Source organism: Ranitomeya imitator, chromosome 4 (assembly GCF_032444005.1).
Source record: "Ranitomeya imitator isolate aRanImi1 chromosome 4, aRanImi1.pri, whole genome shotgun sequence".
NCBI lineage: Eukaryota > Metazoa > Chordata > Amphibia > Anura > Dendrobatidae > Ranitomeya > Ranitomeya imitator.
Genome location: NC_091285.1, coordinates 269477195 through 269504485, shown reverse-complemented (window position 1 = coordinate 269504485; position 27291 = coordinate 269477195). Strand labels below are relative to the sequence as shown.

The window sequence follows — 27291 nt, the reverse complement described above, 5'->3', positions numbered from 1 at the left end:
GCAATAGTGCAAGTTCCACCACTTAAAAAGATGAGAGGCGTCTGTAATTTACATCATAAGTAGACCTCAACTATGGGAGACAAACTGAGAAAAAAAAATCCAGGAAATCACATTGTCTGTTTTTTTAACATTTTATTTGCATATTATGGTGGAAAATAAGTATTTGGTCAGAAACAAAATTTCATCTCAATACTTTGTAATATATCCTTTGTTGCCAATGACAGAGGTCAAACGTTTTCTGTAAGTCTTCACAAGGTTGCCACACACTGTTGTTGGTATGTTGGCCCATTCCTCCATGCAGATCTCCTCTAGAGCAGTGATGTTTTTGGCTTTTCGCTTGGCAACACGGACTTTCAACTCCCTCCAAAGGTTTTCTATAGGGTTGAGATCTGGAGACTGGCTAGGCCACTCCAGGACCTTGAAATGCTTCTTACGAAGCCACTCCTTCGTTGCCCTGGCGGTGTGCTTTGGATCATTGTCATGTTGAAAGACCCAGCCACGTTTCATCTTCAATGCCCTTGCTGATGGAAGGAGGTTTGCACTCAAAATCTCACGATACATGGCCCCATTCATTCTTTCATGTACCCGGATCAGTCGTCCTGGCCCCTTTGCAGAGAAACAGCCCCAAAGCATGATGTTTCCACCACCATGCTTTACAGTAGATATGGTGTTTGATGGATGCAACTCAGTATTCTTTTTCCTGCAAACACGACAAGTTGTGTTTCTACCAAACAGTTCCAGTTTGGTTTCATCAGACCATAGGACATTCTCCCAAAACTCCTCTGGATCATCCAAATGCTCTCTAGCAAACTTCAGACGGGCCCGGACATGTACTGGCTTAAGCAGTGGGACACGTCTGGCACTGCAGGATCTGAGTCCATGGTGGCGTAGTGTGTTACTTATGGTAGGCCTTGTTACATTGGTCCCAGCTCTCTGCAGTTCATTCACTAGGTCCCCCCGCGTGGTTCTGGGATTTTGCTCACCGTTCTTGTGATCATTCTGACCCCACGGGGTGGGATTTTGCGTGGAGCCCCAGATCGAGGGAGATTATCAGTGGTCTTGTATGTCTTCCATTTTCTAATTATTGCTCCCACTGTTGATTTCTTCACACCAAGCTGGTTGGCTATTGCAGATTCAGTCTTCCCAGCCTGGTGCAGGGCTACAATTTTGTTTCTGGTGTCCTTTGACAGCTCTTTGGTCTTCACCATAGTGGAGTTTGGAGTCAGACTGTTTGAGGGTGTGCACAGGTGTCTTTTTATACTGATAACAAGTTTAAACAGGTGCCATTACTACAGGTAATGAATGGAGGAAAGAGGAGACTCTTAAAGAAGAAGTTACAGGTCTGTGAGAGCCAGAAATCTTGATTGTTTGTTTCTGACCAAATACTTATTTTCCACCATAATATGCAAAAAAAAATGATAAAAAAGCAAACAATGTGATTTTCTGGATTTTTTTTTCTCAGTTTGTCTCCCATAGTTGAGGTCTACCTATGATGTAAATTACAGACGCCTCTCATCTTTTTAAGTGGTGGAACTTGTACTATTGCTGACTGACTAAATACTTTTTTGCCCCACTGTGTGTGTGTATATATATATATATATATATATATATATATATATATATATATATATATATTATACTGTATGTATATGTGTTGTAATCACACGTACATGTGCTCAGACCCATAGGTTTGAATGGGTCTGGGTGTGTAATGATGTGTAATGGCAGCCTTGCATTGTATTTCCAGGCATTTGTTGACTATGTTTTCATACATCCAACTCTCTTGGGCTTGGTGCATAGAATCTATTATTCTGTGTTGTTTTTCTTTACAGGGCTGCTGGTCGGTTTTCTCCTGACAGTCGCTAACTACAGCTTTTTCTCAGCCCTTCTTATGTTCTTTTTTACATCATCAAAACTCACAAAATGGAAAGGAGAGGCCAAGAAAAAGTTTGACTCTGAATACAAAGAAGGTAACCTAAAACATCCTTGTGGTAGAAATCATTAGTTCCCCTTTCCAAGATAATCTGCTGCTCTGGCACACTATGCCTGGTCGTTTATTATATAGTAGACACTTTATGTGCCAGATTGTCAGAAGACAGGGCTGATGCATGGGGATATCAGTGAAAAAGTGACGTAGTGTTGAGATACCTCTTATTGAAGATTACATGATGTGTCAGATAAGTTTTTGTCCTCCATGGTGGCTTTAGCTTCTTGTGTTTTCTAATCTTTTTCTTCTTTCAATAAGAGAACTCTTGACCTGCACTAACCTCCTGGTGAGCTTTTATTTATGCTCAGCAGCCCATCTGCGCATCCAGAGCCTCAAAGAAATAACGCCAGGTTACAGGTGTAGTCTCACCTATGGACATCTATTATTATTTATTGATATAGCACCATTAATTCCATGGTGCTGTACATGAGAAAGGGTTATAGATATCGTTTACAGTAAACAAATTTACAATGACAGACTTGTACATTCATAATTACAGGATATACAATAAACATTGAGTCATTTATGGCGCATTCAATGGGGGTGTCCTTATTTTCTTGTCTGCCCTGTGATTTTTTTGCAATGTGCAGTCCTGTTCATAGTTATTGGCACCTATGAAGATTAATTACATAATGTGGAAAAACGCTTGAAAAAAAAAATCAAGTGAAAGTTCGTTTTGTATAGAACATGCGTGTTAAATACAAAAGAGCAAATGATAATCAATAATTTTAAACAGTAAACAATGGGACCTAAAAATAGAATAACGCACACCAGTGACTTGCGTCATGTGATCGCGGGTCACCAGTGGTCGGCCATCTTAGCAAGTCAGCAATTCTACTACATAGAGGCGATCTGACCATCGCCTCTATGTAGCAGAGCCGATCAGGATATGGCAGCTTCTAGTCTCTTATGGAGACTATTGAAGCATGCCAAAAGTAAAAAAAAAAAAAAATGTGTAAAAAAAAAAAAAAAATATATATATATATAAGTTCAAATCACCCCCCTTTCGCCCCATTCAAAATAAAACATTAAAAATAAAATCAAACATACACCTGTTTGGTATCGCCGCGTTCAGAATCGCCCGATCTGTCAGTAAAAAAAAGGATAAACCTGATTGCTAAGCGGAGTAACGAGAAAAAAGTCAAAATGACAGAATTACTTTTTCTTTTTTGTCGCCGCGACATTGCGTTAAAATGCAATAACGGCCGATCAAAAGATCGTATCTGCACCAAAATAGTATCAATAAAAATGTCAGCTCGGCACACAAAAAATAAGCTCTCACCTAATCTGAGGTCACAAAAAATAGAGACGCTACAGGTATCGGAAAATTGCGCAATTTTTAAAAAACAATTTAAGCAAAAGTTTGGAATTTTTTTTCGCCACTTAGATAAAAAAAGAACCTACACATGTTTGGTGTATATGAACTTGTAATGACCTGGAGAATCAGAATCGCCGTTTAAGCATTTAGTGAACCTAGCAAAATAGCCAAACAAAAAATAAGTGTGGGTTGGACTTTTTTTGCAATTTCACCACACTTGGACTTTTTTTCCTGTTTTTTTTTTAGTACACAATATGGTAAAACCAATGGTGTCGTAAAAATGTACAACTCATCCCGCAAAAAATAAGCCCTCACATGGCCATATTGACAGAAAAATAAAAAAGTTATGGCTCTGGTAAGGAGGGGAGCTAAAAACAACGCCGCCGCCACCCCCCCCCCCAAAAAAAAAATTCGGTCATGAAGGGGTTAAAAGCCTCGTGGTAGATTCTGTTCCTTGGCTACAATGGTGAAGACTCGGGAGCAGAACTGCTATTATTTGCAAGCTTAAGACTTCCAAACGGTCTAAGTCCATCTCCAACGACCTTGGTATCCCAGTGTCAACAGTGCACAGTGTTGTTAAGAAGTTTGCCGAGTATGGTACAGTCAAGAACCTCCCTGGATGTGGGGGAACTAGAAAAATTGACAAGAGAGGTCTTTGAAGGTTGGTACGAATGGTGGAAAAAACACCACGTCAAACATTCAAAGACCTGAAGGCCAACCTGGAACAGTCTGGTGTCATGGTTTCAACAAGTAGCATACGCCGCACCCTAAACCAAGCAGAGCTTATGGACAAAAGCCAAGGAAAAAAACATTGCTTAAGAAAAGACATAAAGAAGAATGACTGATCTTTGCCAAAGAGTACCCTGACAAACCACAATCCTTCTGGGAAAATGTTCTGTGTACAGATGAAACAAAAATAGATATTTTTGGCAATGCTAAGCAACAGTTTGTTTACAGATGGTGCAATGAAGCTTATAAGGAAAAGAACACCCTACCAACGGTAAAGCATTGTGGAGGATCCATAATTCTGTGGGGTTGCTTTGCTGCATCTGGTACTGGAGTCCTTGAACCCAGATCACAGGAATCATGAAATCAGAGAATAATCAAGATTTTAGAGCGAAATGTCCTACCCAGTGCAAGAAAACTTGGTTTGAGTCGTAGATCATGGGTCCTCCAGCAAGACAGTGACCCAAAACGCACATCCAAAAGTACACAGGAATGGTTGAAAAAGAAAAAATGGACTGTTTTAAAATGGCCAGGAATGAGTCCTGACATCAATCCTATAGAAAATCTTTGGGGTGAGCTGAAATCTGCCATTGGGAAAAAGAACCCTGCAAACATGTAAGAGCTGAAACAAACTGCAAAGGAAGAGTGCGAGAAAATACCAGCTGAGAAGTGCAAGAAGCTTATAGATGGCTACAAGAAATGTTTGGAGTTAGTCATCAATGCCACAGGCTATGCAACCAAGTATGTATTAATTAGGGGTGCCTTTTTTGCTGCACCTGCTATTTATTCGGTTTCTTCTTTGAAATTGCAAAATGTAATTTGAAAAACAATGTTTTATTGTTATATTACTTTGGACCACTAATTAAAGAATCCTGAGGATATAAGTTTGGTACATTTCCATTTATTTCTGAACATATTGCACAGTCTATAAAAATAAATTAAGCGGTGCCAATAATGGTGAGCAGCTCTGTATATGTTCGAGGGGTGAGGCCCAGAAATGAGACCCACACTAATGAGACAATTATTGCAGCACAGTGGTTCAGCGGTTAGGAGTTTAGCAAAACTGCAACTTGTTCCACAGAAAATCAAGTCTTCGCATGGCTATGTTGACAGAATAAAAAAAAGTTATGGCTCTTGGAAGAAGGGGAGGAAAAATATAGGCACAAAAATTTTCCATAGCGGGAAGGGGTTAATGTTGCCTGCCTTTCATGTGATTTAAGGGTGAAAATATCCTGCTGTCTGAAGAAAAATGTTCCACCAGTTGTTAGGGCTCCAAACATAGGAAATGGCAGCAAATCACTTGCAGAAGGGTCTCACTGGTTTAGGTCAAATTTCATGACGTGGAACGTGCTTGCTAAAATTTAACTTTACATAGAGGATTATATTCATGACTGTTTTGATTTGTTTTGTTTTGGTTTTTTTCAGGTGGACAAAGGAACTGGGTGCAGGTGTTTTGTAACGGGGGTGTACCAGCAGAGTTGGCTTTGCTGTACATGGTGGAAAATGGTCCTGGAGAGATGCCAATTGACTTTTCCAAAGAGTACACTGCCTCATGGATGTGTCTATCACTCCTCGGGGCCCTTGCTTGCTCAGCTGGAGATACATGGGCTTCAGAGATTGCTCCAGTCCTTAGCAAAAGTTCTCCTCGATTAATAACCACTTGGGAGAAGGTCCCTGTGGGTAAGAATAAAGTTGTGTATATGAATGTATATAACGATCATATTTTCTGAATTATGGGACTCGCTTTACTATAGGGCACACCCATTGATAAGGACGTGATAGGGATCTTCCCATTTAGATCTGATACATGATGCTATTGAAAGTGCGATCACATCCTCATAGTGGGGTCCCACTATGTATAGTAGTATTTAGCGTAAAAAGCACCCAAAGAAGGTATAGCAATGAAGAAGAGATGAGCTCAGAATGTAGGATTTAGCTATTGCTTGGAAAGCAGAAATGGATTTTTTCAGATTCAGAGACAGGCAGTTGTCTGGATATTCAGAAGAGCCTTTTAGGAAGTACCGTATAGTCATATCCAAAAAACAGCATCCGCTACACAAACTTAGTGAGGCGTTGATTGAAGAGAGATTTTTTTTTTCTTCATTTGACAAATAAGTAAGACACGGGATGAATTCCCAGGCTGTAGAATATATTGAGGAAAGTCCTGCAAGTGTCAACATTATCTGAAACAAACCCATTAAGATAAATGGAACCAATGGAGTCCTATGCCATATACATAAGATTGTCAGTATTTGCTTACCACTGTAGTCTCCAAGAGATCTTACTTGTTGGGGCAATTTAAGGCCCCTTTCACACTTCAGTTTTTTGCTGTCAATCACAATCCGTTGGCTCGGCGGATCCGTCGCAGATTGTGAAAAACTGATGCGACGGATTGTTTTTCGACAGATCCGACTAGCAGATTTGGCTAATTGGATCGGAGCATGCTCAGTTTAAAAAAAAAAAAAAAAGACTGAATATGTTGTCAAAGGCTTCCACACTAGCAAGCGACGGACCCGTCGCCGTCCATTTTTTCTACATAGACAAAAAAACTTTATTATGTCTGTCGTCTCCAGCCGCTGGACAAACCATTTTCGACGGAACCGGCGACCGACAAATGAAACGTGAGGCAATCCATCGCTAATACAAGTCTATGAGAAAAAAAGGATCCAACGGCATCAGTCGCTGGGTCCGTTTTTTTCAAAATTCGACGGATTGCGACTGATGGCAAAAACTGATGTGTGAAAGGGGCCCAATAAGACAGAATAGAATGGTAAAAATTGCAGTCTGGTGATTTACTAACATCCTCAAGCTCCAAGGATGGGTTCTGCAGTCTGAAGCTAATATGCATATAGTTCCCAGCTTCCCTTCCTGCCCTGAATTGGTCAGGCAGAGAGAGCGAGAGCTGTAATTCTATCAATTGCTGCACAGATCTCTTCAAGACAGAATCAGATCACACCCAGCTTCTCCTGCTGCCCTGCACTGCTCCTGCAGATCACCCTTTAACAGCGGGCTTTAAAGAGAACCCATCAAGTCAGGATTCCCTACCTAAGTAAGGGTCAGGTGTTATGATTAGCATCTGCACTGTGAAACAGGGATGTGTGAGTCCATCTACGATTGCACTGTTAATATTAGCACCCGTATCATATTTGGGTAAGAGGAAGCGGTGAAAGGAGCAAATTACATGATAATCGCACAGCCCCTTACTTTGTTCCAGTCATCAGGGCGTGGCGCACTCGCCACTGCTCTCCAGTCGTCAGGGTGTGGCGCACTCGCCACTGCTCTCCGGTCGTCAGGGCATGGGGCACTTGCCACTGCTCTCCAGTTGTCAGGGCATGGGGCACTTGCCACTGCTCTCCAGTTGTCAGGGCATGGGGCACTTGCCACTGCTCTCCAGTTGTCAGGGCGTGGTGCACTCGCCACTGCTCTCCAGTCGTCAGGGTGTGGCGCACTCGCCACTGCTCTCTAGTTGTCAGGGTGTGGCGCACTCGCCACTGCTCTCCAGTCGTCAGGGCGTGGCGCACTCGCCACTGCTCTCTAGTTGTCAGGGCGTGGCGCACTCGCCACTGCTCTCTAGTTGTCAGGGCGTGGCGCACTCGCCACTGCTCTCTAGTTGTCAGGGCGTGGCGCACTCGCCACTGCTCTCTAGTTGTCAGGGCGTGGCGCACTCGCCACTGCTCTCTAGTTGTAAGGGTGTGGCGCACTCGCCACTGCTCTCTAGTTGTCAGGGTGTGGCGCACTCGCCACTGCTCTCTAGTTGTCAGGGTGTGGCGCACTCGCCACTGCTCTCCAGTCGTCAGGGCGTGGCGCACTCGCCACTGCTCTCTAGTTGTCAGGGCGTGGCGCACTCGCCACTGCTCTCTAGTTGTCAGGGCGTGGCGCACTCGCCACTGCTCTCTAGTTGTCAGGGTGTGGCGCACTCGCCACTGCTCTCTAGTTGTCAGGGCGTGGCGCACTCGCCACTGCTCTCTAGTTGTCAGGGCGTGGCGCACTCGCCACTGCTCTCTAGTTGTCAGGGCGTGGCGCACTCGCCACTGCTCTCTAGTTGTAAGGGTGTGGCGCACTCGCCACTGCTCTCTAGTTGTCAGGGTGTGGCGCACTCGCCACTGCTCTCTAGTTGTCAGGGTGTGGCGCACTCGCCACTGCTCTCCAGTCGTCAGGGTGTGGCGCACTCGCCACCACTCTACAGTCATGCCAACACATTCACAGGCTGAATTTGACAATCGAGTGGACATGACTGGCGCGGTCCAATTATAATTTAGTTTTTTTCACTGCTACCTATTACAGTGACCTAATCTGAATGCTAATTATAACTAGATTCATACATCAATTTTTCACAGTCCAAGGCTGTTGAGTTTGGGACCATCGACTGGCATCCAGTCCGTGAACTGCAGTTTGTACACACTGTGAAATATAGGTGTGTGATTCCAGCCTAACTCTGAGTAGTGTTTGTGTCTGCGTTGACCTCATTAGAAGTTAATGACTACAATAACAGGAAGGTGTACCTCTTTATAGGCTGACATTGTCAGGTTGTAAGGGGTATACCTCATTTCAATGGATAACGCTGACTCCTGGTTGTCAGTTTATTTGTAGGCAGAATAGCAGATGAATGCCACCAGATTGTTACAGAAAAAGGGGCTCCACAATTGGTATTTCAGGTGTATACTAAAACATGCCAGAGCTGAAGCAGCCACCATGTGAGAGTTGTCCAGGATCCGAAGAAAGCTGCATAAGAGAAGTAATTCATAAACTCGAATAACTGAACTGTTAATCCCCCACCACTCTAGTGTCGCTGCTCAGGTAGTTCCCACAGTGATCATTCGTGTGACCGCTGAAGCCAATCACTGGTCTCGGTGGTCACATGCTGTATGAGTACTGAGTTCAGTGATTGAGTGCAGTGGTCATGTAAATGCTATACATGATGTCTTCATTCCAGGAGATGAACAACTAAGCAGTCTATAGAACAATGAATTGCCTAGTTCTTCAGATCTGGTGTAATGGTTGGGACCCTAGTAGTGCAGCCGCCGGGGATTTAACAGGCCAGATATAGCGTGTAATTGTGTAACATTTGCTGCCTGCTGGACATCCTCATTACACATGCTCTGTCAATCGTCATTCTACATACAGCATTAATTGGGTTTTGTTTTTATTCTAGGCACAAATGGTGGCGTCACAATTATAGGCCTCTTTGCCAGTCTTCTGGGTGGCTTATGTGTCGGCATGGCCTATTTTGTCTCTCAGCTTTTGTTTGTGAATGATTTAGAGATTGCTGCCCCCCAGTGGCCAGTTATTCTGTATGGTGCAATGGCCGGCCTGATTGGCTCCATACTAGACTCTTATCTTGGAGCTATAATGCAGTACACTGGTGAGTTTATCATTTCCCTTTTATTTAGCTCTATAGCAGTTGTAGAGTACAAACCATTAGTTAAAGCCACAACGCAGGACCTAATCCCTCAGATCTTATTGTTAGTAAGCAGTGGTCCCGATTGACTTCTCATGGGGTGGAGAAATGGCTCTGTGAGCATGGCCTAGGTTGGTCACTGAGCTCCAGCCACTAGGGCTATTTTCAATTTCATCAGAATAACACCAGATCTTGTGTAGTTGACACGGTACACAGTGTAGATTTTTTCTTTTTGTTTAAAAGCTCCACTCCAGCGTGTTTTTCACTCCCCTGTCTCATACTAGGATTCCACTGCCTTCATCCTTTTTCAGCGTCATTCTCATTAGTCTCTGGAGAAAAGTGACCTGCCGGCAGCTCCAGTGTTTTATGGAGCCCGACACATGTCACTTTTCAATACATCTCTACGAGAGCCTTGTTCTGGCTGTCATAGACTTGCATTGAGCTGTTGTGACGTAGCTACTGACTTGCAGCCAATCAGACGTTCTGGGCACAAGATGGCGCCCCCAGACCAGAGCGGCATGAAGCCGGTGGAAGGTGAGTACAGTAATGAGGACAGGGGTCTTAAGTTTCAAGCGCCATTCCAGCGCTGAAAAACCCCACTGGAGTGGTGCTTTAACTACAGAAAAATATATATTTAGCAATACACTTAGTTATTCACAATAACATGTAATTAGCATGTATCGGTAATATGGAACCAACATTTTATGTTCTGCTTCACAGTATAGTAATAATAATCTTTATTTTTATATAGCGCTAACATATTCCACAGCGCTTTACAGACATTATCATCGTTGTCCCCAATGGGGCTCACAATCTAAATATATACTTTTGTTGGATTGACCTTTCCCCGGTACCATATTAAGAATAAGCATCTGTATACATAGGTTGTTCTGCAAATCAATGGTTTTGGTACTACCTTGCAAGGAACCTTAGAGTTCTTATGAAGGGTTCTGAAAATGAGTAGGCATGTTTCTAGTCTGTAACTGTAGGGATGGTAATAGGAAGCTGTCCGGAAATCACAGGCAGCATGAATGAGAGCCTAGTGTGTTTTTCTCTGAAATTCTCTGTCTGTTTTCGAGAAACCATAGTGTGAAAAGCCAGGCAAAGACTAGAGCGATAGACTATCTAGTCCAGTGCGGCCCCCTAGTTGGTTTCTCCCTTCTTCCCCTCCCGATCCAGATGATTGACTGGTCTCTCAAGTATGTACACAGTCACTCATCCAGAATCGGATTCATGCTGCTTGTGGTTCAAGCCACATGATTCTAGTGATTTTTGATGATTTGAAGTACAACTGTGCACTTGATAGATCAAAGGGTGGGTGAAATCTCATTAAAGGGGTTGTGCATTGCTGGACTGCTTGTTAACTTCAGGGTCCCGTAGAAAATAAAAACAATATATACTCCCCTCCCACAGCAACGCCGTTCCAGCAATGCTATTTTCTCTGAGTCATTAAACATTGCTGTGTCACATAACCTCTGCCGCCTAATTTGTCTAAGTGAATGTCCACTCTGATGGAAATATTTATAAGCCGCTGCCACTGATTAGCCTGCAGTGGTCAGTCGACATCAATGATTAGTGACCCACCAGGAAAATTGTCTTTCATGGCCAGCGTGAACATGCTCCTACACGTTGCAGGTATACCAACTTGTGTTATTTTCTTTGGGGTTTGTATTACCGTAGGTTCTTGCACTCAGCCATTATTCATATTGAGATAATTTTTGACACATGGTAAGGTTTTATTACTAGATGTTAGGAACTTCCCGATTGACAACACATTGGCGCCGGTGGGGTGGCATTTACCTTTGTTAAAAAAAGAAAAAAAGTGTTCGGGTACTTAGCAGTGTTAATTATGTGCACTATTGCTTTTTACTTATAGCAGAGTATATGTTCATTTTTGTTTCTATCTTAGGTTATATGTCTGTTTAATAGCCAGTATGAATATGTTGTGTATTGTTATTTATTTATTATTATAGCGCCATTTATTCCATGGCGCTTTACATGTGAGGAGGGGTATACATAATAAAAACAAGTACAATAATCTTAATACAAGTCATGACTGGTACAGGAGGTGAGAGGACCCTGCCCGCGAGGGCTCACAGTCTACAAGGGATGGGTGAGGATACAGTTGGCGAGGGTAATGTTCCTACACATTGCATGTATACCAACTTATACTCTGGCTCATTTGTTTCGGTTTTACCGACCAGGAATAGCAGCAGTGTCCTTTCTGGAATGGTACCACTGCAGGATGCGAGTATAGATGTAATTAGCAGTGTCCTTTCTGGAATGGTACCACTGCAGGATGCGAGTATAGATGTAATTAGCAGTGTCCTTTCTGGAATGGTACCACTGCAGGATGCGAGTATAGATGTAATTAGCAGTGTCATTTCTGGAATGGTACCACTGCAGGATGCGAGTATAGATGTGATTAGCAGTGTCCTTTCTGGAATGGTACCACTGCAGGATGCGAGTATAGATGTAATTAGCAGTGTCCTTTCTGGGATGGTACCACTACAGGATGCGAGTATAGATGTAATTGGCAGTGTCATTTCTGGAATGGTACCACTGCAGGATGCGAGTATAGATATAATTAGCAGTGCCATTTCTGGAATGGTACCACTACATGATGCGAGTATAGATGTAATTAGCAGTGTCCTTTCTGGAATGGTACCACTACATGATGCGAGTATAGATGTAATTAGCAGTGTCCTTTCTGGAATGGTACCACTACATGATGCGAGTATAGATGTAATTAGCAGTGTCCTTTCTGGAATGGTACCACTACATGATGCGAGTATAGATGTAATTAGCAGTGTCCTTTCTGGAATGGTACCACTACATGATGCGAGTATCGATGTAATTAGCAGTGTCCTCTCTGGAATGGTACCACTACAGGATGGGAGTATAGATGTAATTAGCAGTGTCCTTTCTGGAATGGTACCACTGCAGGATGCGAGTATAGATGTAATTAGCAGTGTCCTTTCTGGAATGGTACCACTGCAGGATGCGAGTATAGATGTGATTAGCAGTGCCATTTCTGGAATGGTACCACTACATGATGCGAGTATCGATGTAATTAGCAGTGTCCTCTCTGGAATGGTACCACTACAGGATGGGAGTATAGATGTAATTAGCAGTGTCCTTTCTGGAATGGTACCACTGCAGGATGCGAGTATAGATGTAATTAGCAGTGTCCTTTCTGGAATGGTACCACTGCAGGATGCGAGTATAGATGTAATTAGCAGTGTCCTTTCTGGAATGGTACCACTGCAGGATGCGAGTATAGATGTAATTAGCAGTGTCCTTTCTGGAATGGTACCACTGCAGGATGCGAGTATAGATGTAATTAGCAGTGTCCTTTCTGGAATGGTACCACTGCAGGATGCGAGTATAGATGTGATTAGCAGTGTCATTTCTGGAATGGTACCACTGCAGGATGCGAGTATAGATGTGATTAGCAGTGTCATTTCTGGAATGGTACCACTGCAGGATGCGAGTATAGATGTAATTAGCAGTGCCATTTCTGGGATGGTACCACTACAGGATGCGAGTATAGATGTAATTGGCAGTGTCATTTCTGGAATGGTACCACTGCAGGTTGCGAGTATAGATATAATTAGCAGTGCCATTTCTGGAATGGTACCACTACATGATGCGAGTATAGATGTAATTAGCAGTGTCCTTTCTGGAATGGTACCACTACATGATGCGAGTATAGATGTAATTAGCAGTGTCCTTTCTGGAATGGTACCACTACATGATGCGAGTATAGATGTAATTAGCAGTGTCCTTTCTGGAATGGTACCACTACATGATGCGAGTATAGATGTAATTAGCAGTGTCCTTTCTGGAATGGTACCACTGCAGGATGCGAGTATAAATGTAATTAGCATTGTCCTTTCTGGAATGGTACCACTGCAGGATGCGAGTATAGATGTAATTAGCAGTGTCCTTTCTGGAATGGTACCACTACAGGATGCGAGTATAGATGTAATTAGCAGTGTCCTTTCTGGAATGGTACCACTGCAGGATGCGAGTATAGATGTAATTAGCAGTGTCCTTTCTGGAATGGTACCACTGCAGGATGCGAGTATAGATGTAATTAGCAGTGTCCTTTCTGGAATGGTACCACTGCAGGATGCGAGTATGGATGTAATTAGCAGTGTCCTTTCTGGAATGGTACCACTGCAGGATGCGAGTATAGATGTAATTAGCAGTGTCCTTTCTGGAATGGTACCACTGCAGGATGCGAGTATAAATGTAATTAGCAGTGTCCTTTCTGGAATGGTACCACTGCAGGATGCGAGTATAGATGTAATTTGCAGTGTCCTTTCTGGAATGGTACCACTACAGGATGCGAGTATAGATGTAATTAGCAGTGTCCTTTCTGGAATGGTACCACTGCAGGATGTGAGTATAGATGTAATTAGCAGTGTCCTTTCTGGAATGGTACCACTACATGATGCGAGTATCGATGTAATTAGCAGTGTCCTCTCTGGAATGGTACCACTACAGGATGGGAGTATAGATGTAATTAGCAGTGTCCTTTCTGGAATGGTACCACTGCAGGATGCGAGTATAGATGTAATTAGCAGTGTCCTTTCTGGAATGGTACCACTGCAGGATGCGAGTATAGATGTAATTAGCAGTGTCCTTTCTGGAATGGTACCACTGCAGGATGCGAGTATAGATGTAATTAGCAGTGTCCTTTCTGGAATGGTACCACTGCAGGATGCGAGTATAGATGTAATTAGCAGTGTCCTTTCTGGAATGGTACCACTGCAGGATGCGAGTATAGATGTGATTAGCAGTGTCATTTCTGGAATGGTACCACTGCAGGATGCGAGTATAGATGTGATTAGCAGTGTCATTTCTGGAATGGTACCACTGCAGGATGCGAGTATAGATGTAATTAGCAGTGCCATTTCTGGGATGGTACCACTACAGGATGCGAGTATAGATGTAATTGGCAGTGTCATTTCTGGAATGGTACCACTGCAGGTTGCGAGTATAGATATAATTAGCAGTGCCATTTCTGGAATGGTACCACTACATGATGCGAGTATAGATGTAATTAGCAGTGTCCTTTCTGGAATGGTACCACTACATGATGCGAGTATAGATGTAATTAGCAGTGTCCTTTCTGGAATGGTACCACTACATGATGCGAGTATAGATGTAATTAGCAGTGTCCTTTCTGGAATGGTACCACTACATGATGCGAGTATAGATGTAATTAGCAGTGTCCTTTCTGGAATGGTACCACTGCAGGATGCGAGTATAAATGTAATTAGCATTGTCCTTTCTGGAATGGTACCACTGCAGGATGCGAGTATAGATGTAATTAGCAGTGTCCTTTCTGGAATGGTACCACTACAGGATGCGAGTATAGATGTAATTAGCAGTGTCCTTTCTGGAATGGTACCACTGCAGGATGCGAGTATAGATGTAATTAGCAGTGTCCTTTCTGGAATGGTACCACTGCAGGATGCGAGTATAGATGTAATTAGCAGTGTCCTTTCTGGAATGGTACCACTGCAGGATGCGAGTATGGATGTAATTAGCAGTGTCCTTTCTGGAATGGTACCACTGCAGGATGCGAGTATAGATGTAATTAGCAGTGTCCTTTCTGGAATGGTACCACTGCAGGATGCGAGTATAAATGTAATTAGCAGTGTCCTTTCTGGAATGGTACCACTGCAGGATGCGAGTATAGATGTAATTTGCAGTGTCCTTTCTGGAATGGTACCACTACAGGATGCGAGTATAGATGTAATTAGCAGTGTCCTTTCTGGAATGGTACCACTGCAGGATGTGAGTATAGATGTAATTAGCAGTGTCCTTTCTGGAATGGTACCACTACAGGATGCGAGTATCGATGTAATTAGCAGTGTCCTTTCTGGAATGGTACCACTACAGGATGCGAGTATAGATGTAATTAGCAGTGTCCTTTCTGGAATGGTACCACTACAGGATGCGAGTATAGATGTAATTAGCAGTGTCCTTTCTGGAATGGTACCACTGCAGGATGTGAGTATAAATGTAATTAGCAGTGTCCTTTCTGGAATGGTACCACTGCAGGATGCGAGTATAGATGTAATTAGCAGTGCCCTTTCTGGAATGGTACCACTGCAGGATGCGAGTATAAATGTAATTAGCAGTGTCCTTTCTGGAATGGTACCACTGCAGGATGCGAGTATAGATGTAATTAGCAGTGTCCTTTCTGGAATGGTACCACTGCAGGATGCGAGTATAGATGTAATTAGCAGTGTCCTTTCTGGAATGGTACCACTACAGGATGCGAGTATAGATGTAATTAGCAGTGTCCTTTCTGGAATGGTACCACTGCAGGATGTGAGTATAAATGTAATTAGCAGTGCCATTTCTGGGATGGTACCACTGCAGGATGCGAGTATGGATGTAATTTTATGTTGTCTCTGGCCCTGACCTGATTAGAGTTGCACAGTAGAGTACAAGCCCTTTAACATCATTCCGGAGTAAATCTTCAGAATACGGCTGCATGCAGCAGAAGGCCAAATCCTCCGAGAGGGGTGAATAAGCACAGGCACATTTGATGTACATGATTTTGGTTGGCAGGTGCGTGTAGCTTTTGGGCCCATGTGGCACTGCAGAGTGCAGTCGTACGCTTAGGCCAGTTTTGCAGCAGTATTTGTAAAAAAAAAAAAAAAGTTTGAACAGAAAGATTTGTATAACTACTGTGTTTTGGAGCCTCTCGTAACTTAGCTGATCCGTTTGATCTCCTACCTAGTTGATCACCATTTACACAATGATTTTGACCCATAACAATGATTTTTTGTGTTCATGTATTTTTTTCTAACATATATATTCTTATAGGTTTTGATGAAACCACTGGGAAGATTGTCAACCATCCAACAATTGGTGCAAAATTGATATCCGGGAAGCCCATACTAGATAACAACGCCGTAAACCTATTCTCATCAATCCTTATAGCGATTTTGCTACCTGGAGCTGCTTGGGGGTTTTGGCCTAGAACATAGATTATTGCAAAATGACAAGTGCACAAACAAACTGGAAAGTTGTCAACTATATGCTTGCCCAATGGGCCGAATATACATGAGATCACTATATGATTTTGAACAATTACTGCTAATGAACACTATATAGGAGTACTAGTACATCTACACTCTCTGGTATCACTTCATGTCTGCACATGACACAATGTACGGATGTTTGACCCTCACAGTGTGGCGTAGCCTGACACAACCATTGTGTATAAAGGGTGATTTGTTTTAAAGTTTTAGGCTTGGAATAATAAAATTGACAAGTTTAATAGATATGATTATACCTACACGTCAGCAGGTTTCTCATGGTTTTGAGAATTGTAAAATTGTCTTTTTTGTCTTTTTTTTTTTTTTTTTTTTTTTAATTCAATTGCTAATTTTAAAGTGTTATGTGGACCAAAACTTTTTTTTATCTATATATAAACCTGAGCTGTTTGAGTCCCTATACGCATGTTGGCCATTTCTAAAGATCTGTGTACTCAGAAAACTCTTAGGGGTTACTCCCATATTAAGTGTTGATCATTGGGGGTGATTTCTGATACTCCCACTGGTTCTGAGAATGAAAGGGGCGCAGCTCTGGTTTACCTTTGTGCCCACTTCATTGTTTTTCCATGAAATGGGCCACTCTGACCACGTGTTGGAAAATAAAACTGCACTATATACTGCATTGAAGCAAATGGTGCTGGCTGTAGTTCTTGGCAATATGTAACTAAAGGGAGTATTCGGTCTCAAGAAATAATGTGAACAGATTTCCTCCCTTTCAATTGAGCCTAGGCTAGTCTAAAGCTATATTCAGACAGGTGATGCCAATCTCAGACCAGTCACGTCTGTGTGGGGCTCCGTCCACTCCTTCACATCCCAGACGAGTACAAGAGATGCCACACACAAGGGTTAAAGGGTAGATCTCAAGTTTAAACCCTGTCCTTCATCCATGGGACAGGATCACTTTTCAATTGTTGGGAGTTCCACTGCTGTGCCCCCCACCAATTGTGAGAACCGGGGCTCTCAACTGCCCCAGCTGGATGGAGTGGGAGTCGATTATGCACACTAGCGCTCCTGTCATTCTTAATGGGAACGCCGAAGATAGATGTGTAGCTGTCAGCCCGTCTATCAGAATGAATAGAGAGGCAATGCGCATGATCAACCTGTGCTCCATTCAGCCTCAACTCTTCAGAGTCTCAGATCTTTTGGGGGTCAAGGCAGATGGCCTCCAAGCAGTCGCAAAGTTGTGACGTGTCCCATGGATAAGAGATAACATTCAAACTTAAGAACCTCTTTAACTCATTAATTGGAGGCTATTAATATCTCTGGACAGTGGAAAAATTGGGCTGCATCTCTAGTAGAAATTTAGTGGCACAGACTATCTTTGATATTTGCCTTACAAACACTGGATACATTTCTTCTTGTGACGTATTATTTTTTTTGTAATTCCTTACACTAGGTTTCTTTAACCCAAGGGCATATTGCAGGCCATGCTTTGTGTTTCGGAGGAACAGATAAACTCTTTCTTCTGGGTCTGTCGGTGTTACACGGACATCGATTTACTCTTTTTCTTTATAAAGCCTAGGATTTTTGCTCCGGCTAGGTCTACAGATATGGATGTGCATATATAAGTACACTATCGTATGTCTGGGTAGATGTCTTTCTTATAGATGAAAGAGTGTTCACTACAGAAGAAATCTCTGCACGTCTCTGTTAGATGCCATTTCAACCAGACAGAAAACATCCTTTCTCCACACTGCTGGCTGCGTTCACGGTCTAGAAAGCGATGACTAAACAACATCAATTTAAAGCTTTTAGAAGTCATTCATTTTCTTTGGTTACGACTTTGTAAAATCATCTGTAAACTATCCATTACAGTACTTGGGCCTGAAGTCGTACTCGGACGTATATGAAGCGCACACAGACCGTCTGCGGCTCTGACAACCTGAATTCAAGAGCTCTTATATGCTTATGAGGTTGACGAGTTCTGGAGACTCATGGCCAATCTGTGCTTCACTGACAGGTCATTGTCATTAAAACCACAATAGATATTTAGATGTTCTTCAGTATGGTATTCTGTTCCACAATGAAGATGGTTATGTTCTCCCTTAGAGTTATTCCAGTCTGCAAATGATCACCCATCCACTGGTAGGTGATAATTGTTAGATCAGTCTGGGTCCCACAATTAGGATGCCTTCCATTCGCCCGAACAGTGGCTTTTCTGTGCCTCTTTCTCCCAAGACCGAAGCCAAGGTGGACTTGTGCAAAGATGGCCAAGTGCTACACTGAGCTATCATGATCACTCCTGTTTACAGTGAGTTACGCGGCAGAGCAACATGCACGGCTAGTCGCTTCCTTCAACTGCTCCAGGTCCCATGCTTACAAACAGAGGAGAAAAGGGGACATTTGGGAAGATTCATTCTAACAATGATGGTCTCTGTAGGGGATACAGGTTTGCACACTTCAATACCTCTTTAAAATGCTTGTTCCTATGGAGGTTGTGTAAGATGGTCAGCCTCTTACCGCCACTGCTGCTTATTTCGGGAAGAGGAATAATAGAACTGGACCAAAAAAATATGTAATGCCATGAGGGTTATTAGAGAAGACATCATGTCCTCATAGACATTACTGATGTGTGACCACTTTAATGGGGAAATCCAAGAAAACTTTATATTTTTAGATACCATACATGCTTATGAGAAGATTACATTATTGGTGTATTCAAATACAAAAAAGAAAGTTACCATCTATCCACAGAATAGATGATAACTTGTTGATTAGTGAGACCGCAATGTCCTTGACCTTCACTCATCACCAAAACGGGGCACTGTTATCCCCACAAGAATGGAGCAGGCGTGCACATGTTAAACTGCCACTCTTAATTCATTCTGCTGAATACTGCGCTCAGCATTTTCCGGCATTCCCCATATGGCATGAATGGAGTGGCTTCTGAGCATGCACACATATCTCGCCAATGGGAATAGAAGCACTCCGTTCTGGCAATCGGTGTGGGTCCCTGCAGTCGGACACTCACCAATCTGTTACCAAATGCTCTGTAGATGGGTGATAAGTTTTCTCAATCAGAATAGACCTTAAATGATGTCCAGATCACCTACTCTTTAAGAATCAATAAAGTCTTTTGACTCTGTCTACAGCGTTTTGATGCACCACTCTATAATTTGTTGTTGTTTTTTTAACCCATCTGCTTTACATTGATACTGTAGTGTTCTTTTTTAATTTATATAATGCTGTATTCACTTAGGCACCACCAAATCTGCTGTTATATAAATCCACAATGAGTGTCAATCACATTTCTGCAACAGGATGAGTCTGTATCATGCAAGTTAGCACCACTTCTCTGTTCGCATTCTTCAATCTGCTCTACATTCTGTTTCTAGGTCAATAAATGTATTCATGTTTTGAAGGATAATTTTGAATAAAGAAGTATAATTTAAGGGTTTTTTTTATCTACGAGTTCTGCTTTCTTACAATACCTATGTGACTATCATTAAAGAGGTTGTCCCATCTGAGACATTTACCGTATGCCTTATTTCTAGGACAGCGAGTGCACTGATGCGCAGTCAGATCTTCAATTCTGATGGCACACACCAGGGCCCAAATCTCAATAGATTTGTGGCATATCCTATTGTTATGCTATAAATTGCCCAAATGGTAAATTCCCTGTTAGCAGTATCTGTATTTCACAAAAAATGGGTCATGGGTAGTTTGTGCTGCATAGTAAATAAGTTTTTATTACCCATTAAAGTCCTTTCTGTTCCAAGTTCCTTCCCTCTGCTGCTTCCCAGAGTTTTTTTTGTTGACAAGAGCATAGCCGAGATGCCTCTTGTACAATGGTCGGACGCGGTCTTCCTTGGCAAGACTGCTGAGCTCAATGGTCACTTGTAGATGTGACATCAGCGCTGCAGCCCTGTCACAAAAGACCTCCAGGAACAGCTGGGATTTCACAACAGGGTAGCAGGGTCTTCAATGGCTAATACTTATTTTGCAATTTTATAGTAGTAGCAACTTGTGGCCCTTTAATATTACAAACATCCCTTTTAATGACAACCTAATAATGAATGAAAGTATTACAGGCAATGTCCCATTAACCTTTGTCTTCCATCGAACAGGGTCTCTAACCTCCTTACATACTTGATACAATGAAAGCATCAACTAAAGGTTAACAGTGATGAGCGAATGTGTTCGGATAAGGTGTTTTAGGATAAGGTGTGATGCGAGCATGCCCGGGTGCTGAGTGGCTTCGGCGTGCATGAATAATATGTTTGAGTCCCCGCTGCTGCATGCCTCGACGCTATCGAATGGTTTTTTTTTTGTTTTGATTTTTTTACTTTCAGGGTGAATTGGAGTCACATAGAATGCTGTCACATGGGGCTGTAAGGTGGTGACCGCAGGTCATATTAGAAAATAGTGATAACTGGTTCCCTTTAAAGAGATCGTGTCAGCATGATTTGACAAGTTAGATAGCTGTAATGATAGAAAGAATAAATTAATACCTTTGGTGAAAATATCCACTTTATGTTGCTTCTCTAATCAGCATTTGAAGTTTTCTGTAATGAGCTTTCGATGAACAGGGGCTGAACTGTTCACTGGCCCCTCTATCGGTCCCCTGTGTTTGAATAATAGGTCAGTGACCTGCCTCGTGTTTTTAATTCTGCATCGGCACCATCTTTGCTGTGGTAGGCGCATGCACAGATTGAGATCTCAGCTCATTGTCATCACTAAAAGATGTAATTGTGCTGAGATCTTGTCAAAAGGGTATGTCCCTATGATGTGTTAGACTACACACTTAAAACCTAGCAACAGTCACAGATAAATCCACCAACCGCCTTCTCCAACAGCAGTCACAAACCTCCAGCCATGCAGCAAAAGCCTGTTCTGACAATGAGTGCTAGCCAGGGCCCAGATTATATAGGAGATGGGAGCTGCTATCAGTGAACAGCTGAGAGCCTTAATGCAGGAAAGCTCAACTGAGATTAACCGTTGCACTGCCAAAAGAAATTTACACTGTTTAATAAGAAGGCGAAGTGCTTCTAATCAGTGCAGGAGTAGGAGAAATCAGACAGTCTTCTGGCTCCTCTCTGTCACAGTAAACCCATGACATGCATTTTCATCAGTGTTTGTTCCACTCTTGGTTTGGCTTACAATCAGAGGAAAATTATAATAAAAAAAACACGTCACCATTTCTGCATTTTTCACCCACTCCTAATTTTGGCTTACAAATACTGATGTAAAAAAAAACTCACCATATACTCAACGTGTGTATGTGGCCTTAACCCTGCTGTTCTGTTCGGTCTGGGGAGACCTATTTTGAACTTTGGTATTTTTTGGGGTGTTCAAGATGCGGTTCTGAAACTTGTGGTTGATTGACTTAAATGAGGATGGGTCGGTCGGCCACGGGTTTCAGAGCCGCATCTTGAATATTTTAAAGAATATTGAAGTTCAAAGTCGGTCATTTTTGACCAACAGAACAGCAGGGTTAAGGAATGAAATTATGTCTCTGGTGGCTTGGGAACAATTTGTATCTGCATTTCCTGGTAACTTGGTGGGAAGTTGCCCCAAGGAAGAACGAAGTCTGTGGAGTGGTGCAAAGGGAATTGCCATTATGGACATGGCTCCAATCTTTCAATTGTACTCGTTTCTTTCAGACACAAGTACAATTGAAACCCAGACTGCCTGTGCTTCTGGGTCAGGGTGACGTCCGCAGCAGGACCAGGTTGTCTCATCACGCTGCTGACATCACTCCTGTGCTGCATAGGCGGTGTACGTTGGTATGGTAAGCACTCCATTAGAGCTAAAAAAACAAAACGTTTTTGTGGTCAAGGAGTGCTCTAGTCCGATAACCAAAGCCGCATGGACTAGGGATCATCCCACCAAACGCAAATGCTCCTTTTACAGTGTACATAATACTACTCATAACACAGGATGAGGGTAAAACAGTGTGGCAATACTTTATTGAACCACAAAACAGGCAAATAACACAAAGAACAGTCCCAGTGCAGTATCCAAAATGGTGCAAAATCAGAGTCTCACCTTTCCGCTGATTCGCCGACATAAGAGCAGCTGTTACTTAAGAGCATCTGGGGCCCACTACCCCCACCTGTAGCACGCACAGAGAGGAGGTAACGACAAGCTTTGGAAGCTGGCCATTGAGGTACAAGGCCAGGTGATCGGAGGGACACATCTTGGCTTTGCCGAATATCTCCATGGAGCCAGGTGACCGGTGAGTCCAAATCCTGACTACCCCAAACGTATCCATGGTCAGTGGAGCAGATCTGTATTCTTTCAGCCTGGGCTGTGGTCCCCTAAGCTGGCATCCTGTACAATGTCAAATTTGTGTCCCTTGTGATGGAGCCATGATCTGGCAGCTATCCTGTAGAGTGTTCCTGGCTGTGGTTTTATAAAGAGTCTCTGGTTCTTTGGATCTCTGTATCTCTTGGCTGACTTGGATGTCTGGGTGTACGTTGTTACAGAGTTGGATATCCTCTTTTCATAGTTCACAACTGTTCTTCACACATTTATTCACAGGTCAAGGAGAAGGAGTGATAATATGAACTCGCATTGTTTGACTATTTAATCAATTTGCATAGTTTTTACTCCTGTTTTGCAAATCAACAAGCCACAGGAACCACACAACGGTCATTCAACATATAAAGCAAATATCCATTGTTTAATGACTGCATCACTGTCTTGCAAATTTAGCAGACAATAAGTTGTAGGAGCTGATACAAGACGCAAACATTAGCCATTCAAAAATTAATGTTTAAAGGCCCCGTCACACATAGCGAGATCGCTGCTGAGTCACAAGTTTTGTGACGCAACAGCGATCTCAGTAGCGATCTCGCTATGTGTGACACGTAGCAGCGATCAGGCCCCTGCTGTGAGATCGCTGGTCGTGTCGGAATGGCCTGGGCCATTTTTTGATCGTTGAGGTCCCGCTGACATCGCTGAATCGGCGTGTGTGACGCCGATTCAGCGATGTCTTCGCTGGTAACCAGGGTAAACATCGGGTAACTAAGCGCAGGGCCACGCTTAGTGACCCGATGTTTACCCTGGTTACCATCGTTAAAGTAAAAAAAACAAACGCTACATACTTACCTACCGCTGTCTGTCCCCGGTGCTCTGCTTCTCTGGTCTGGCTGTGAGCGCCGGTCAGCCGGAAAGCAGAGCGGTGACGTCACCGCTCTGCTTTCCGGCCGCTGTGCTCACAGCCAGACCAGAGAAGCAGAGCGCCGGGGACAGACAGCGGTAGGTAAGTATGTAGCGTTTGTTTTTTTTTACTTTAACGATGGTAACCAGGGTAAACATCGGGTTACTAAGCGTGGCCCTGCGCTTAGTTACCCGATGTTTACCCTGGTTACCGGGGACCTCGGGATCGTTGGTCGCTGGAGAGCTGTCTGTGTGACAGCTCTCCAGCGACCAAACAGCGACGCTGCAGCGATCCGGATCGTTGTCGGTATCGCTGCAGCGTCGCTACGTGTGACGGGGCCTTAAGACTAATATGACAACAGTGTATGGTTCTTGACCAACTGAAGAACAAAGGCGTAAAATCAAAAGTCAACCTATAGATAATCTAATCCTCCTGGCTTACTGAAAAGAGACCTCTGGTTAATCAAGATAAAATGCTGTGTCACAGTTTTATTATAATGGGGAATCTTGAGAGGGTACAGTATGGGGTTGAGCTTGAGGGGACAGTATGGGGAGAGAGAAAGAATGGTGAGACAGTATGGGGAAGGGGAAATGTGTTAGTAGACAATATGGAAATGAAGGTAGAATGTGAGGAAAAGTGAAGTGGGGGATGTGTGAGAGTATGGGAATGGTGGGGAGGAATGTCTGAGGTGACAGTATAGGTAAGGTGAGGAATGTGAAACGGGACATTCGGTGGGAGAGATGTGTGAGGGGTCAGTAGAAAAGAGCATAAAGGTACCGTCACACTAGATGATATCGCTAGCGATCTGTGACGTTGCAGCGTCCTGGCTAGCAATATCGTCCAGTGTGACAGGCAGCAGCGATCAGGCCCCTGCTGTGATATCTCTGGTCGGGGAAGAAAGTCCAGAACTTTGTTTCGTCGCTGGATCTCCCGCTGACATCGCTGAATCGGCGTGTGTGACGCCGATTCAGCGATGTCTTCGCTGGTAACCAGGGTAAACATCGGGTTACTAAGCGCAGGGCCGCGCTTAGTAACCCGATGTTTACCCTGGTTACCATCGTTAAAGTAAAAAAAACAACCACTACATACTTACCTACCCCTGTCTGTCCCCGGCGCTGTGCTTCTCTGCTCTGGCTGTGAGCACAGCGGCCGGAAAGCAGAGCGGTGACGTCACCGCTCTGCTTTCTGGCTGCCCGGCGCTCACAGCCAGAGCAGAGAAGCACAGCACCGAGGACAGACAGCGGAAGGTAAGTATGTAGTGGTTGTTTTTTTTACTTTAACGATGGTAACCAGGGTAAACATCGGGTTACTAAGCGCGGCCCTGCGCTTAGTAACCCGATGTTTACCCTGGTTACCGGCATCGTTGGTCTCTGGAGAGCTGTCTGTGTGACAGCTCTCCAGCGACCAAACAGCGACGCTGCAGCGATCCGGATCGTTGTCGGTATCGCTGCAGCGTCGCTTAGTGTGACGGTACCTTAAGGGGATAGCATGGTGGGAGAAAATGTAAGGGAAAAGTACTGAGGGGACATTGTGGAGAGACTGGATAGTGTGTGGGGAAGTATACAGAAGGGACAGCATGCTGGGAAGGGGGAAGTGTAATAATCAGGCACAGTATAGGGGTACACGGGTATGGGACAGTATAGGTAAAAGAGGGCAGTGTGAAGGGCATGTTTCACTAGAGGGGCAGTGTGAGTCATTTTTTGCAGAGAGCATAGTGGGGGGCAATCATTTATTCAGAGGCATAGCAAAAGGCAGATATATTTATTCAGGAGCATTATAATCATGCTGTTATTTTTAAGGGCATAGTGTCAGGGCGAGTTGCAGAAGACCAGAGAAGAGGGATGTCTGCATAGATGAGGGTGTCTAAACAAGATGGAGATAAAAAAGAAAGTTTTTACCTATAAGGAACCTGGATGTGAATGCTTATTTGTGATACTGCCTGTATCATATCGGTACATTGGTTCCTGCTTGGTCTGCAATCTGATTTTGGCTGGTAACAACAACTAACAGCATCTGTACTAAGCACTATGTATTCATGTACTAATGGTGGTTCTGGCGATGTATTCATGTGGAGATGTATTCATGTACTGATGGTGGTTCTGGTGATGTATTCTGGTACTGATGGTGGCTCTGATTATGTACAGTTAGGTCCATATATATTTGGACAGAGACAACATTTTTCTAATTTTGGTTATAGACATTACCACAATGAATTTTAAACAAAACAATTCAGATGCAGTTGAGGTTCAGACTTTCAGCTTTCATTTGAGGGTATCCACATTTAAATTGGATGAAGGGTTTAGGAGTTTCAGCTCCTTAACATGTGCCACCCTGCTTTTATAGGGACCAAAAGTAATTGGACAATTGACTCCAAGGCTATTTCATGGACAGGTGTGGGCAATCCCTTCGTTATGTCATTCTCAATTAAGCAGATAAAAGGCCTGGAGTTGATTTTAGGTGTGGTACTTGCATTTGGAAGGTTTTGCTGTGAAGTAAACATGCGGTCAATGGAGCTCTCCATGCAGGTGAAACAAGCTTTCCTTAAGCTGCGAAAACAGAAAAAACCCATCTGAGAAATTGCTACAAGATTAGGAGTGGCAAAATTTACAGTTTGGTACATCCTGAGAAAGAAAAAAAGCACTGGTGAACTCATCAATGCAAAAAGACCTGAGCGCCCACGGAAGACAACAGTGGTGGATGATCGCAGAATAATCTCCATGATGAAGAGAAACCCCTTCACAACAGCCAACCAAGTGAACAACACTCTCCAGGAGGTAGGCGTATCAATATCCAAATCTACCATAAAGAGAAGACTGCATGAAAGTAAATACAGAGGGTTAACTGCACGGTGCAAGCCACTCATAAGCATCAAGAATAAAAAGGCTAGACTGGACTTTGCTAAAAACATCTAAAAAAGCCAGCACAGTTCTGGAAGAACATTCTTTGGACAGATGAAGCCAAGATCAACCTCTACCAGAATGATGGAAAGAGAAAAGTATGGCGAAGGCGTGGTACAGCGCATGATCCAAAGCATACCACATCATCTGTAAAACACGGCGGAGGCAGTGTGATGGCTTGGGCATGCATGGCTGCCAGTGGCACTGGGTCACTAGTATTTATTGATGATGTGACACAGGACAGAAGCAGCAGAATGAATTTTGAGGTCTTCAGAGACATACTGTGTGCTCAGATCCAGCCAAATGCAGCCAAACTGATTGGTCGCCGTCTCATACTACAGATGGACAATGACCCAAAACATAAAGCCAAAGCAACCCAGGAGTGTATTAAAGCAAAAAAGTGGAATATTCTGGAATGGCCAAGTCAGTCACCTGATCTCAACCCAATTGAGCATGCATTTCATTTGTTAAAGACTAAACTTCAGACAGAAAGGCCCACAAACAAACAGCAACTGAAAACCACTGCAGTGAAGGCCTGGCAGAGCATCAAAAAGGAGTAAACACAGCATCTGGTGATGTCCATGAGTTCAAGACTTCAGGCCGTCATTGCCAACAAAGGGTTTTCAACCAAGTACTAAAAATGAACATTTTATTTAAAATTATTGAATCTGTCCAATTACTTTTGGTCCCTTTAAAAACAGGGTGGCATATGTTAAGGAGCTGAAACTCCTAAACCCTTCATCCAATTCTAATGTGGATACCCTCAAATGAAAGC

At 43.3% G+C, this 27291-nt stretch overlaps 1 protein-coding gene across 2 annotated transcripts in view; it reads left to right on the top strand.

The window, feature by feature from the left end:
• The window catches only part of TMEM19 (transmembrane protein 19), a 34933-nt gene extending 15022 nt beyond the window's left edge, over positions 1-19911 (top strand). For both annotated transcript variants that reach the window (XM_069764598.1, XM_069764599.1), the window contains exons 4-7: positions 1833-1970; positions 5457-5711; positions 9184-9393; positions 16282-19911. In XM_069764598.1, coding sequence (XP_069620699.1) covers positions 1833-1970; positions 5457-5711; positions 9184-9393; positions 16282-16445 — 767 coding nt within the window. In that variant the 3' untranslated portion in view covers positions 16446-19911. The remainder of the gene's footprint in view (positions 1-1832; positions 1971-5456; positions 5712-9183; positions 9394-16281) is intronic.
• The last annotated feature ends 7380 nt before the right edge of the window (positions 19912-27291 follow it).